Below are 15,523 nucleotides of genomic sequence, written 5' to 3'. Positions count from 1 at the left end.
TGCTTTAAAAGTAACAGGCGAGAGCAGGAAATGGAGACAGACAGAGGCAAAGAGGAAGACACCTGAAGTGCAGTAGTGAGACAGCAGCGAAATGAGCGAATAAGGAGAAAGAGAAATGTGCAACGATGTGTGACAATAAAACAGAAAGCAAGAGGCAGAGCATTGATGAAAGGTGGAAAGGGCAAGGAAGCAACGTTTCAACAAAGAGCCACAGTAAAAGAGCGAGCGGGGGGGGAAGGTGTGAGAGCTGTGACATGATATTGACAGTCTGACTGTTTAAGCCCTGAAGTGAAATGAAGGAATAACCACAACCGGCCCGCAAACCAGTCGAACACCCATGAAACCAGCAGAACCATTTATCACAGTATTATTCATATGATGGCAACCAGCCAGTCAATAAATCGAAAAGCTCAACTGCACATTGTGTGAGTTGTCAGCAAGATACTGCCTGTATGTGATGTGCAGTGCCAGTCAAGCTTCCCTCCACAGCCTCTACAACCTGCAGGTCTGGAGGTGGGTGGCTCACGGCACTACACTGTAACTTAGCTATGCCAAAATGTCTTTATTGCTAAGGTGAATATGAAGTTAACATATTAACTGTAAAGGTCAAAGTATAATGCTGCAATGTTAAAGAAAGTGAAAAACTATATTCCTGAATCTGCCCCTTTTAGACAAACCGAAATGTAATAAGTTCTTCCCAGACTCAAACTCTATCGTGACACAAAGATGGACTGCACGTCCATGTCCGGCATTAAACATGAAACCTGAGACTTTTGCACCAACAAAGCTTGTTCGCTCTGATGTGTTCTGCTGCCTCATGCGTGCAATAAACATTGTTTTTCTTCTTCCTGTTGGCCTGAAGGCAACAACATATGTTAACCACAGTAAATGAATAATGCATGTTCGTTTAGACTTTGTGACTGATGCGTACCTCCCAACATGCTATAGTACGCCCCTAAGGCAAAGTTACAACCTTCAGAGTAATCCCGTCTTTCTGTCACACAGAGTAGATAATGGCGTACATCTCGCACAGCCGCAGAGATCAAACCTCATGTGACTGTTAATCAAGTGAGGTTAGGTTATTTAAACTTATTCAAACATGAAAGATATATATATATATAACTACCCTGCAAACCCTGAGGCTATGTGTTTGAGTTGGCCGTTGTTCTTGTGAAGACATATCTTCCTTTGACGGTTGCATGTATATAACTGTGGTTAACTTGTTAGTGTCACCAAGGTGTAATTTAGTTGAATTTCACTAATGTGCAGTGAAACCAAAACTGAAGGTGGTGGTTTAATATTCGCATGTCAGTGGAGATTATTGTTCAGGACATGAAATAGATACTGAACATTCTTGTAGTTATTTTTAATTTTTGTTATTTTATGGTCTGTCCCCTCCAGTTAATGTTTTAGAAATCCCAACCTTGTCTCTGTAATTCTTTGTAAGTAATTATGTGGTTCAGCTTGATCTTTTCCAAACACTCTCCTCCCCTCCTGGCAGGAGAGTGAAGAAACAAGACGGAACAGGTAAAACAGCCCCGCGCAGGTTGTGTATGATATGCTGATGGTTTTCAGGTGGGTATATATGGAACTGACAGATTGAAGCTTTAAAGCAGTTCAGGAAAAGAGGGACAGCTTCATTTAATCGCTTTTTTCTCCAGTCAAACTCAGATGCCATCTGTATTTCCTGTTCTTAGTCCAGGACATGCTCACACAAACAAACACAGAGTGCTGCGTTTTAACCCCAACCTACCTCTTAACCAAACCGCTTACCATAATCTAAACCCAATTCTAACCATAACATATACCCAACCTAACCCTTACTTTAGCTTTAACCTAAACCCAACTTAACCCTTTATTTTAAACACAACCTAACCATAACGTTAATCTAAACTAAAATCTAACCCTATCGTAACCATAATCTAACCCCAAACTAAACCTTACCCTAACTATAATATAACCCTTACCCTAACTATAACCTAAACCCAACCTAACCCTTAATCTAACTATAACCTAAACCTAACCATAATCTAACCCTGAACTAAACCTTACCCTAGCCATAATCTAACCCTTACCCTAACTATAACCTAAACCCAACATAAACCGAACTATAACCTTAACCCAAACTAACCCTTACCCTAACTATAACCTAAACCCAACCCAACCCTTAATCTAACTATAACCTAAATCCAACCCTAACCATAATCTAACCCCAAACTAAACCTTACCCTATCCATAATCTAAACCCAACATAAACCGAACTATAACCTTAACCCAAACTAACCCTTAATCTAACTATAACCTAAACCTAACCATACCTAAACCCATTTCCCCTTGACCCTCACACTAAAAGTGAGGACGGCCCTCACTCTGAAAGGTCTCTAGACCATAGACTGTATATAAAGGGTCCTAACAAAGATACACGCACGCACGCACACACACTTGTTGGAGAGCCCTACAGGCCACGTGACAGAGGTGTGCATGTTCCTGCTCAGTGTGAGGGTGGGTGTGTTTTGTCTGTCAGGGTAACACCTGTCGGGCGGTGCCGCCGGCGGGATGAGTGTGTGTGTGTTTGTGTGTCTCGTTCACTCCGTCATGTCTGAGTGCTAATGGAGCGGGTCACGGGAGGAGCAGCGGACCTCATGAAGTTGTTGTCGGTGTCTGGAGACCTGCTGCTCGGCTGCTTCGACTCGAGGCGACGCGTTAATGCGGCTCCTTCCTCCGGAGAGTGGAGAAGTTCCTGAAGTGTGTTCCTCTGAAGTGTTCTGGTTCTCTGGAGGGTTCTGGTTCTCTGGAGGGTTCTGGTTCTGGTCATGGCTCTGTCCCAGCTCCAGTGTCTTGACGACAACCACGTGAACCCGCGCACGCATGAGTCCAAAGTGGAGTTCCTGTACTGTGAGGACCAGAGGCTCGCGCTCGAGGCTTTCCTGCGGGATGGTCGCGAGGCGCTGGTCAAGCTCCAGCAGGAACGAGGCCTGCGGGGTTTCCTCTCGGAGCCGGAGATGGAGGCTCTGGCCGCGGCGGTGGAGCCCTACGACCCGGGCTCGGAGCTTTACCCGGGGGACGCGGAGGACGACGAGCCCCCGCTGTCACTGCACTACTGGCCCGAGCTGTCGGACACCTCTGTCCCGCAGATGGACCTGGGCTGGCCCGACAGTGACTCGTACCGGGGGGTGACGCGCGCCACCGTGTACGCGCAGCCACCGCTGGAGGGTCAGACGCACATCAAAGAGGTTGTGAGGAAGATGATTGCGCAGGCGCAGAAGGTACGTGGTGGTTGTGGGGGGGGGGGGGGTATTTATTGATGGATTGATACAGATAAATGGTTGATGGATGTATGCAGGTAGATAACGATGGAGGGATGAATGGATATGTATTACAATGGATGGATGGATGGATGGAGGGATATGTAAAACAATGGATAGATGGATGGATGAATATGTAACACAATGGATAGATGGATGGATGAATATGTAACACAATGGATAGATGGATGGATGGATATATAAAACAATGGATGGATGGATGGATGAATATGTAACACAATGGATAGATGGATGGATGAATATGTAACACAATGGATAGATGGATGGATGGATATATAACACAATGGATGGATGGATGGATGAATATGTAACTCAATGGATAGATGGATGGATGAATATGTAACACAATGGATAGATGGATGGATGAACTTTATTGATCCCAAACTGGGAAATTCCAGTGTTACAGCAGCAAGGTATGAGGCACATAACACACTAAGCAAGATGTAAAAAATATACGTTGAAAACTATGTAAAATAGCCACCCCTAACATAATCCTATTTTCCTTTTTTTTTACATTTGAATCATCAGTGTAGGTTATTTGAGGACATGTTGTGAAATATTCATCCTGCTTGTTTTAGACCTTTATAGAACCCTTATGAATATTCTGCTCCCCTGTATCTGTGCTGTATCGACCGGACGCTCTCTGGTTCTCATGCCTTGCATCAAAGCCAAAGATCCTGTCAGCAAATGCAACTCTTGCTCAAGTTCCTTTTACTGGCTAGATAAATGTGGCGTGTTGATTTTACAGGCCTCTTAAGAACTCTCATGGCTGTTGAATTTATCCACTGATTAATTTTTGTGGCCTGCTGTACCCATTCAAAATATTAACTGTAGTATTTACCTTGAACATCCTTGGCTCTGTGTGAGTATGAGGTCAGAGTACACAGAGCTGATCACATGGCACAGGAGACAGTCAAGAGTAAAGTGCAACTCCCTTTATCAGACGTGTGTCGCAACTCACCTTCCACCGGCAACATGGGAGCTCTCTAAGCTCGATACCTGCATCACTTCCAGGTTGCATGTCAGTTAGTGTGACTGACTCATCGTAAAGCGCAAGTTTATGACACATTTTATTTCTTAGCAGCTCAGAGATGTGTGTTGTTTCCCCGCAACTTCCTATGGGCATGTCCCCAGAGAGCATCTGACAGGAAAAAAGAAATCTGGGTCATATGAGCGCTGGGGAAACAGTCGTAACTTCCCTTAATCGATGTCATTAAAGGAAAATTTGAGTGATGATATTTATCTTAAACCGGTGGAACAACTTCAATTAGTTTTTTGGCAGAAGAGGAAACTATTGTACAACGTTTGCATGCACAAGTACAAGAATAGTCAGAGACTTCATGCCTGTGTGCAGATCCTATACTGCACGTGTGCATGTTTTTATGAATTGACATGCAGGACCTGCAGTATATACAGCACATATGAACTATACTGTGTGTTCTCAAGGTGATTGCAGTGGTCATGGATGTCTTTACTGATGTCGACATCTTCAGAGATTTGCTCGACGCTGGTTTCAAGAAGAGGGTTTCTGTCTACATCCTGTTGGAGCGCACAAGTCTACCTCATTTCCTGTCCATGTGTCAGAGGGCCAACATGCACGCCGGGCACCTCAAGGTGAGCCGGTACCACCCCTCATCTCTTGGTACTTTCTGCATAGTGAGATGATGTCTAGCCTTATTGAAAACGTCTAAATTAATAATAAAATGAGAACATAATCCATTTAGGGCGCCGGAAGTGTTTGCGGTCAGTAAATTACACAGCAATTTTCCAAACAGATTCTTATGGGGACCACATTTCATGGTAATCCTTATTTCATGATAAAATGTTATAGTTCCTTTATGTGTCACAAATGGAGAGCAACAAATGGAGAGCAACTCTTTTACCTGTGGGAAGAATTCCTACATGTTCAGAAATGCACCAGTATTTTATGTGTATCTAAACCTTTTGTGCAAAACAGCCTCATTTTGAGACTTAAACAATTATCTTGTGGAAAAAAAAACAGAAAGACAAGATAAGACATGCAACTGAAGTCAAGAGATATGAATTACAAATGGAAAAGTGAAAGCACAACTCATCTGCATGTGCCCTCATCTCACCTATCCGCACTTTTCTCTCCCTCACACGCACAAGGGTTCAAACAACGAACAGCTTCCAGTTGCTGAGTTGTTCTACTTTCTCCAAGGAGACAGTTTAAAAGATCTTATATTCAAAGTGGTGTTGATCATACGTTGCTTTAAATCCGTGTTTGGCAGACGTGAGACACTGAAGATGCAAAGCCCTGTAGGAGAACACAAGAGATGCATAAAAAACAGATTATCTGCACGTGTACAAACACACATAGACTCACACATTTAAAGATTATGGAGATATAAAGAAACAGGCAGACATACTTGAATGTAAGACACAAGCTCGCTAGAGTAAAACATAAAGACAGAAAGAGGCTGACAGACCTTCAGCACCATCTGGATCTGGGCTATAGGCGAAACAACAGGAAATACCACAGTCACGTGTGACAGTTAAGGCATGACAAGTGAATGAAGCTGACATTCTCAGAGATATTGTCTGGATCCAGTTTTATTCCCTTTTCCTCAATTGCAAGTTTTTTTGTCATTGAATATCTGTTTACAAACCCACAGACAATAACACAGCTGTGCAGTTCACATGTAGCCTGAAGTTACCATAAAATAAATTTGATTAGAAATCGATTCAGTGGTTTAATGGAGCACAGTGAGGTGTTTGACTGCTGATAAACCGAGAGCAAGACTCATATCTTGGTCATATCCTTTAAAACACTGCAGGGATTTATTCTCCAGATCAAGTGTATAACCATTTAGGTTATTCACGGTACTCCGACATAAGTATTTGACATTTGACACGGGTTATCATTGTGGGTACTACGTGGTATCCCAGAAAATTCGATCGCCCGGAGCACAGCTGATACAAAATACCCCATGGTACCAAGTCTGTGAGCTGAGGCTGAGCTGCAGGTTGACCGGCAGAAGGGGAGAGGACAGGTGTGACAGCTCGAGAACAGCTTGAGTTTTTACTGGAAGTGACAACAGGAGGAGCAGGTGGAGGAGTTGATAGATAAGATGGGAGGAGGCGCTGATGAGTTAACGCCGGCAAAGAGGTGCCAGATTCCATTTGTGCAATGAGGTTTCTGGGTATTTTACACGCCTGTTACAGTGATCCTTCAAACCTGACAGATGTGTGCTTCAAGCTCAGTTTGAGGATTTTAACAAAATGGATGATGTCTCATTTCGCTGGGATGCTGTTCTCTGTTGTTTGCTGTTCGCTGGTTGTTTATTCACATAAGATTGTTTGCATGACAGTGTAAGTGATCTTCATTCACGAGTCAGAGCTGCAGAGACACACCCAGAAATGCAATTTGCTGATTTTATCTAATCACTTATCCAAAGGAATGTACTGAGGGAAACAGAAAGCAAAGGGTGGGAGAGGAGGAAGTTAAGTATTTCTAAAGGGGGGGGGGGGGGGGGCACACCATACAAGGAATAATATGCTGCATCAAAACAATTGCTTCCGTGAATTCTTGGCTGCCTCACAGCTCAGGGCCTGGCTCCTCTGAGACACCTCGCACGAGAAGTTGCGACTTCAGAGAACCTCCGCCTCTGTCAAAATGTGCTGGTCAGTGTGTAAACTTACAACAGCCAAAATAATGGTGGGTGGAGGTGGCCCCAGGGTGGTTCATTGAGTTAAAATCTCCCGGTAGCACAAGAGAAAGGGACCTCAGACAGTTCAGCAGTGCCACGACAGTGGAGTTTCTTCTGGGATTCTACAATTTACACCTTGTAGGAAAATCATACGGAACCAAACATTTTGAAAACACGGTGTTATCACATTATATTTCCAGTTTATGCCCAAAAGGATCACCTTATGATTATGGGAAGGCCACAGTGACTTGTCATTTCCTCCAGACATCTTGAAAAGGAGGCTGCTCATTCATGTGAAGGAGTCTTAAAATAGGACAAATACCTTGTCATCAATGTCTGCTGCACTTACCTCTGTTCTGTCCTGAGGAAAGAAACAAAATCGCACACACTCTCTTATCTGAAATGCTGTTTTTATAACTACAACATTATACCACACGGTTGTTATCATGAATGTTAGTTAAATGTTACCACTGCCACTCATTGAAGATATTACTGTGCAGTCTGACAAAGAGACTGAGTGCACAATGTAGGAAAGCAAATAGACAAATGAGTGCACACACCCACACACACACACACAAAGGCTCTGCAAAGAAATAGTGTGCAAAGGCTTAGTGAGCAAATACTTTACAACATATCATCTCTAGATAAAAGTTAACGGATGTTTACGGAACTGACTTGCATTTGTCAACAGTTCAGGGTTTTTTTTTGCTTTTAAATGCAACCATAGATCATAAACTGATTCCTGTCAGATAGTGTTTTTATTTGTTTAAACCCTGACCATTCATCAATGAATATTCAAAGGGGAAAATAAGGTCACCACATAAAATCATAAAAAGTCATTTTAGTTCCTTCCGAGCTTGAAACTAGATGTTATGAATATTTGTTCTGATCGTATTTTATAGGTAGATGAAGTAATTGCTGTTAACGTTGTGCAACCTTTTTGCACATCACAAGACTAATATACACTGTGTGTGTGTGTGTGTGTGTGTTGCAGCACCTTCGTGTTCGCTGCTCAGAAGGATCAGAGTTCTGCACTCGGTCAAGCTATAGGGTCAAAGGGCAACTGGGACACAGATTCATGTTCGTCGATGGAGCCAAAGCTGTGTCGGGGTCGTACAGGTCAGTGTCCTTAGTGTGTGTGTGTGAGTGACAACTTTAAGGGAGGAGATGGCGTATGAAAGAAACATTATCTCTGTGTGCTCCACCTGTCTTTTGTCTGTGAGCGTGAAGTGGACAGATTTACAGATTTGCATAAAGAATGCACTGCCTCTTAATGATCTGTAGCATTCTCTTCAAACTAGATAAACTGGTTGTAAATGTATCAGGTGCACAACATAAATAAGAGTATCTGCAATGAAGTTTAGATTTGACTCTGTCCTTCTGGTTAAATCAAGACTGTAAACGTCCACATCACACACAGAGAGTCTTCCAGTTTTAAGGCAGCAGAAAATAAAGGGACAGATCTACTGAAACTGATCAAACATAAAGCCATGTTTTGTATACGTCAGTGACTAGACATGAGCAGAAGTTTGATCTCTGTATCTCAGACACATTAATTGCATCTTTATTAGTTGACAGTGCTATAACAACAGGAAATATGTCACTTGGCAGACTGTGTGTAGTTTGAGTGATGGATCTATCAGCCAACTTGTGTTACCGCTGTCTACTCTGCCTCAGTATAATGTAAATGAAGAGTCATTTCTTTTTTCATGTCATGTAGTTTCACTTGGATGTCATCACGGCTGGACAGAAACCTCATCACCGTGGTTACAGGCCAGGCAGTGGATGCCTTCGACCAGCTGTTCCGCTTCCTTTACGCTAACTCCAGCTATGTTGACCTCCGGCAGGTTGCCACGGAGCCCGCACCGGAGCAAGAGCCCCTCCAACAGCCGGCCCCTGTGGCCCCTCCTTCTGCTGCTGATTTAAGGAAAATGTACAACCCTAAATATGCCGTGCTTATGGCAGGGAGCCCTAATATGACCCCGTCCTCTGGTCCGAAAGAGCCCCAAAAATCAGAGAACTCCAAGGACCCTGAAGTCCCAGGAAGCAAGAAGAGGAGGCAGAGGAAGAGCAGTAAAGACGCTCCACAGGAGGCTCCTCCCCTCCATCCTGGACTTTCCAATTTAGAAAATTTAGAAAAGGCATGCTTGATCTCATATCTACCCACCTGGCCAGAGCCTGACCCCCCTAGTGATGTAATTGGATTCATTAACATTCGGGATGCCAGCAAACCAACTCAGGTCCATCTGCAGCGATCTGAGAGGTTTGAAACAAGCCAAGCAATCAGGTTTAGCAGTCCATTCAGCATGCCCAAGGAAATCCTGCCAGAGGTCGCCCAGCCCAGACAGTTAACTCCTAATCAAGAGACGGATAAACACCAGACAACAACACAAACTAAAGCAAACGCTGAAGAGTCTGTGGTGGATGTTAATCAGGCAACACAACTGAGTGCTGAGCCTGATGATATCAAAACAAAAGAGAAATCATCCACAACGGGGCAAAAGTCTGAACCTGTCAAAGACACAAATCAGGCTCTCGACGCAGAAGGTGAACTGCATTCAAACACACCCACCAACCAAGATACAGGTCACAACACTACACCTCAGCTCAGTGCACACACGCCTTCTCAGTCCAGCAGCAACACATCCACTCCCAACACTGGCAAGAGTTCACACAGCGCACAAACTTTAACGACAAGCAGTCCTGAGCCACAGTCCCTCCCTGGATCAAACGCTGAAAAAGAGGCAGAACCTTGTTTAAACCCACAGAGCGCCACTGTGCACAGGACACACACCCCGGAGTCGAGTGAGTCTGAACAACACACACAAACAAAGACAGAGGTGTCACAGGCAGATTCACACACGCAGACACACAACGTCCAGAATCCCACTCTCCACAGCCACATTCCCACCTCCTCTGCTCCTCCTCTGCATCCTCCGCCTGTCACTTCCACCTCCTCTGCTTCTCCTCTGCACCCTCCGCCTGTCACTTCCACCCCCCTCTCTGAAAAAAAACACATGCCCTCCACTACATCTACTTCTGTGCCCTCCACCAGCTGCTCCTCTTCCGTTCCCCCTCCTCTCTCCTCTTCTACAACGCTGCACCCTCCCCTCCCTCCGTCCTCTGCATCCCCTCCTTCGACCCTGATTGCACCCATCCCCAAACCTCGCACTGTCCGTCTGATTGTCAAACGCAGTAGCACCAGTGAAGTCCAGAAGCTGCCAGAGGAGATCCCGGCCAGCACTGGGCCAGGGAGTGAATCTGATGCAGCAAATGTTGCGCAGATGCCTCCAGCAGAAAAAGAGCCGGAGAGCGTCCAACAACTGCAGAACAGTGGAAGCAAAACAGGAGCTCAAGAGGAGGCTGAGAACACAGGAAATCCTGAAGAAGCTCTACAACAAAAGCAGAATGCGTCTTCCCAAGAGACGAAGGATGATGGAACAGTTGGACCACATGATGACAGAGCAGCAACACAATCATCCACTGAAACCAAACCACAAGCCCAGTCAGAGGGTTTGACTGCTGACACACCAAAGGCACAGTGTATGAATGTTCAAGAAATAACTCCACAAGAAGTTGAGCAAGAGAGTTTGACGCCATCAGAAAGTGAAATCCTCCCAAAGAAGGAGAGTGGATGTGTAGCCACAGAACAGACAGACACCAAGGCACCAGAAAAAACCTTCACAGGCTCTGAGTCTGCTGAAGTGCCAAATGAAAAAGGTGAAGATGTGATACAGAGCAGAACATACCTTGCAAGAGCACATGAACCTCAGAGAATATTATACTGTGAAGTGAATGCACCTGATTCTGCCACAATGAACGCACACGTACCCAAAGACAGTCTGCAAGGTGTCACATCAGCACAGCTCACACACATGAAGCCAAAACACAACACACACATCAGTATTAACACTCAAGAATCTCAACAGACCCCTAAAGCATCGGCAGGGTCCCACACTCCTGAAAGACCCCAGCTCTCCGACACACACGTGACAGACCGGCATTCACTGACTGCTGAGCGACAGTTGCAGCCAATTATTTCTCCCGTACGCACCCCCACTCCAGACGGATTTCTTCCACGCACGCCCACCCCTGACTCACAAATGCTCACTCCAGAACCACGGGCGTTCACACCAGACTTTCGAACACCTACGCCCGATGGGTATTTCTCCCCGAGGGACTCAAATCTCTCCACCACATCGGACGAGTATTACGAATGTAGCAGTTCTCCTTTAAACGACCCTGTGTTCGACAGAGTGGGTCACAACAACTACGGGACAACAGTGGATCACGATAGCTTCATGCACACAAATCCCCCAAATACTGCAGCCTGTACTACCGCTAGTCCAGTGTACATGAATAATACTACTTGGGTTGAGAATGAAGCCGACAATGAGAAAGAAAAAGATGTAAAGATGATGAAACTCAAAGATGTTACAGAGAGGAGAGGCCACGATGAGGCCATGGCAAGAGAACGGGGACTGGTCGATGGAGGAGGAACTCTGGGAGAATTGGCCAATAACACGACAAAGGGACAGTTCACAAACAGAGCGAGACCAGACGAAGAGCAGGTAGAGGACGAGGCAGCACTGAGACCCAGCGATGTGCAGAGGACAGACAGACCTCAGTCACCGAGAGAGACTGAGAGACAGAAGGTATGAATAGTGAGACAGCAGATGCTTCCATGCAGTTGTTTGTATTGTTTTTGTATTGTTAATGATGTCTCGCTGTAATAAAACTACAATCAAGAGTTTGGTTTTGTTTTGTTGATGAGGCCAGAATATTGTGAGAAATTTAAATAATATGAAATGATGCTGATAACCACCTTTATCACAGACGGTACACTCATCTTGACTCTGGGAAAGAATATGGATACCTGCTGTATTTGCCTGTAGATTGCGAGGTAACTTCTCAATCACATCTTCAATTATGCGAAAGTGTAACTAATGCTGGGACATAGATCTTAAATTTAAATCATCTTGGTGTTCATTTTAACTTGTTGAAACCCTGTACATAGCCTGTACCATTGTGGTTCTAAAAGGTGAAGCCAGGTTAGGATAACAACTGGAAACCTGGGAGAACATCCTGGTCTACAGGTGCCTGATCGACATGTTATATCTTGTGTGTTTTATCTGTGCAGACAATCAAAGATTAGAAATAACAAACTGGTTGTGCCAGGCTGGTTTTTGGTATGAGGAGTAACTTCCTGGAATCTTTGCTGTTTGCATGGCATCGACTCGCAGCTGCCACATAACCTGCTCCCTTCAGACTTAGTCGGGTTAGCTGCACCGTGTCTCCAGTGACTGTGCTCAGCTACGTTAGCCAACCCATGAGAGAAGTGTCAACATTCTCATTTAATTTGTGCTAAGAAATCAAATGAGCGTGTCTCTTAAATTAATCTTTCAAAATTAACCATTAACCATAAGTGACAAGTTGGTTTTATTCATATAACATGTATATCTAGTTTTATCATAAATAATTACGTATGAAGTTAGTAAATATTAATTACTTTCGAGCCATAGACTCTTCACTGTACATTACCAAATAACAGTTGGACCAATATAAGCATGAGATCTGTCTGTCTGTCTGTCTGTCTGTCTCTCTGTCCGTCCCTCTGTCCATTCAACCCATCTCTCTATCGATCTATCATGTATGTATGAGACGCACTATACTAGCTTAGCATTTCTGTGTGTGTGTTTGGGTATTTTAAGTATGCACCAGCGGAGCGTCACTAAGTTGAAACACACGACACTTCCTCTTCATTATTGAACAAGAAGATTGTGTGTGAATTAAAGTGACACACTTTTAATGAAGCGGCACACACGCTCGCTCTGATGCATCATTAACGAACGTGCAAGAGCGATCGTCTCTAACTCACTCAGTGTTGGCCTGAGTCTGCACCTTTTTAAGTCAGTGAGGTGCTGTTGGCACGTTTTGACTCAAGTCATGTAATATTAAAAAGAAGTGATAATAAAACAGCTCACATTTGCACCCACACACGTCTCTTTTCCATTTGCAACAAAACCTTTATATCACTCAGAACTGCATGTGTGTGCGTACAGATTTCACCCTGAATTGCAGATTGCAGGTACTGTACTGTAAAGTGCTGTGAGTGGTCATCGAGACTAGAAAATCATAAATACAAATAATTCCTCATTGAAACCCAAGTCAAATGCACTGATACCTCTCCTCTGCTATTTTTCCTAGCCTCCAGGACGACAACAGCAGGACGGCGGTCTTTCTGTGACTGGGCCGAAGCAGGTTGAGGTTTCCCACAGCCGGAGCCAAGGCCTCCTCCCTCAACTGCCTCCAGTGGCTGAGAGCAGGGCGAGAACCGGACAGTGGCCAAATCAGCATTTTTACCCGAGAGCACAGGCCTCTGTTGTCTACAGGCACTCAAACACGCAGTCGCAGCTCCGTCCTTATTTTCAGAACCAGGAGGAACGGAAGGCTCCGTTTACCCTCACCTTTAGCAAGCTGTACAACCTGAAGGGACTGAAGGACAAGATGAGCAGGCTGCCCGCACAGAGCAGGGGAGGCAGCGCCAGCCGTAAGAGCACCTACTAGTCTGGTCATCTTCTGTAAAAAAAAAAAAAAAAAAAATCTCCCCCCCAGCCCTTATGTTCAAGAAAAGCTTTACAAGGTCAGGACCCGACACAGGAAGCACTCAATGAAAGAAATGCCAAAAATAACAGTTTTGTGTCCTGGTCAGACTCTGCATCATTTGTTTGCTCTCTGGCTCTGCTGAATGTTTGAGTGAATGACTCAACTTTGAACTTTGACCCGTGACTTGTGGCTTTAATCTGGTCTTGTTTGATGGACGACACATTTTAAAGGGACAATGTATAAGAATTGTCCAACTGTCGAATCCAGATGGTGCGTTTACATTGAACGCGACGCAAGTTTTTTCACGTGTCGAGATTAAAGTCAATGCAAAGACACGATTAGTCAATGCAAAGACACGATTAGACGCATGACGCGGAGGAGAACAGGCGAATACTCACCGTTTGTTTATTTGTGCCTAAAAAGTATCCTGTGGTGCAAATTGCCCATTTAAGGCTTCACAAAAATGTGTGTTGCGTTCGGTGGGAACACACCATTACTCAAAACAACAAGACTGCAGCCTTTTACCAGCAAATGCACTTTTGGTCCCCCTCTCCCTTCTCCCTCTAGTCGGACTGGTCACTGGACATTTTGTGCACATCTCTCTGTGTTCCTTTCATTTCCTTATCTGCCACATGCGCTGCATGCATGCTTTGCAAATGGGTTCATTATAGCTCTTGAGGTACAAAGTGGATTGCGAGAGAGAGATACTTGCTGTTTAGCCACACGCTCACGTAGACAACAGGATGTCTACTGCACATGTTCCTTGCAGTATTCCACAAAATTAGGACTGTGTTGAGTTTGTTATGTAGATACAAAACATTGCACCGCTGGAGTCACATACTGCCCCCTACAGTTAATCTGTGTATAGCAACTTGCAGATGCGTAGCACTGATGCATGAACGAACAAAATGGGCACAGGGTATGTGAGGCAGCCATGACGTGTGCGTGTAGTTAAAGGGAAGTATATCTCCAGTCTTACACTGTGTGAGCCGACAAATATAACAAACATAATGGCAGGTAAACACATAGAAATACTCATAGTTGTGGTTAGTTATGCTGAATGGTCCACATATGTATTATAACAAGCTGAATCTTCTGCAACTGTATATTAAAAGTGTTTCGATTCTTTATTTGAAGGCTAAAGCTGCTCATGCAAAAATGTTCTGACCTTTTCGAAAACACTAAAGGAGTCAGGTTATTGATTTATTCTTTGTTTACACAAAATCCCATTTACATTCAAAATGCTTGTTTTGCCTGGAAGACAAAGTCCCAGTGTCTGTGGCCAAAATGAAACATCAGGGTCACAGTGAACAGCACATAGGACAGAGTTGGTGCCTTGAAGGTACGGATGTCCTGCAGATTATGGTAAAGACGGTGCCCTTGAGTTTCTTCCGAGGGAAAGAACCAATAAACTAACAGCGTGTTGTCAGATGGTTAAACCATCGGGTGAGAAAGTCTGTCGTGTTGTTATGGGAGATAGACAATCGATCTGTGCACCAGCTGAATATTTGTGTATTTTCTTCCTAACCATTGACTGTGGTGATTCTGTAAATCTGTCATTGCAGCTGCTTGTGCAATGTGTTTTTGTTTATGCATAGTTGAATGAATTAAATCATCTTTATATGAGACATAGATTATCGTGGAGCATTGATGGCTTTCCTTTGGACCTGGGAAAAACTGGAGACGGAGACAGACACGGAGAAACTCTCTACCTGACGTCGTGCAAACCTCAAAGCAGAAGACGAGAAGAGGTACTATCTGTAATCTCTAGTCATCTTTCATATCACGGTACAATTCTGAAAATACCATCTATGTCAGCCACGGTTGTGAGTCATCAGATTTCCAGTAGTAAACACTGCGCTCAGAATGATCTCAAAGATTTCAGGGGTAATGATTTATTATTGATCTTCACAGAAAAAT

The 15,523-nt window shown here is 44.3% G+C and overlaps 1 protein-coding gene across 2 annotated transcripts; it reads left to right on the top strand.

Moving 5' to 3' along the window:
* Nucleotides 1-2,477: 2,477 nt before the first annotated feature.
* On the top strand, nucleotides 2,478-15,231 carry LOC109639512 (protein FAM83G-like). Of its 2 annotated transcripts, XM_069525408.1 has the most exons (6): nucleotides 2,478-3,266; nucleotides 4,773-4,940; nucleotides 7,992-8,116; nucleotides 8,718-11,652; nucleotides 11,834-11,900; nucleotides 13,205-13,560. In XM_069525408.1, exons 1-5 carry the CDS (start codon nucleotides 2,814-2,816, stop codon nucleotides 11,849-11,851), a joined length of 3,699 nt encoding a protein of 1,232 aa, XP_069381509.1. In that variant the 5' UTR covers nucleotides 2,478-2,813; the 3' UTR covers nucleotides 11,852-11,900; nucleotides 13,205-13,560. The 2 variants fall into 2 exon arrangements, with proteins under 2 accessions (XP_069381509.1, XP_069381508.1); XM_069525407.1 differs by lacking the exon at nucleotides 11,834-11,900 and having other exon boundaries at nucleotides 13,205-15,231.
* The last annotated feature ends 292 nt before the right edge of the window (nucleotides 15,232-15,523 follow it).

This window comes from Paralichthys olivaceus, chromosome 5 (genome assembly GCF_024713975.1).
Source record: "Paralichthys olivaceus isolate ysfri-2021 chromosome 5, ASM2471397v2, whole genome shotgun sequence".
Lineage (NCBI taxonomy): Eukaryota > Metazoa > Chordata > Actinopteri > Pleuronectiformes > Paralichthyidae > Paralichthys > Paralichthys olivaceus.
This window is presented reverse-complemented; position numbering and strand designations above follow the sequence as displayed.

What these genes read in the sequence shown, in the direction of transcription:
- LOC109639512 (XM_069525407.1), top strand. Translation starts at nt 2,814, where the DNA reads ATGGCTCTGTCCCAGCTCCAGTGTCTTGACGACAACCACGTGAACCCG. An exon ending in TGATTGCGCAGGCGCAGAAG is followed by an intron (nt 3,267 to 4,772) that starts GTACGTGGTGGT and finishes TGTGTTCTCAAG; the next exon opens with GTGATTGCAGTGGTCATGGA. An exon ending in GCTGTGTCGGGGTCGTACAG is followed by an intron (nt 8,117 to 8,717) that starts GTCAGTGTCCTT and finishes CATGTCATGTAG; the next exon opens with TTTCACTTGGATGTCATCAC.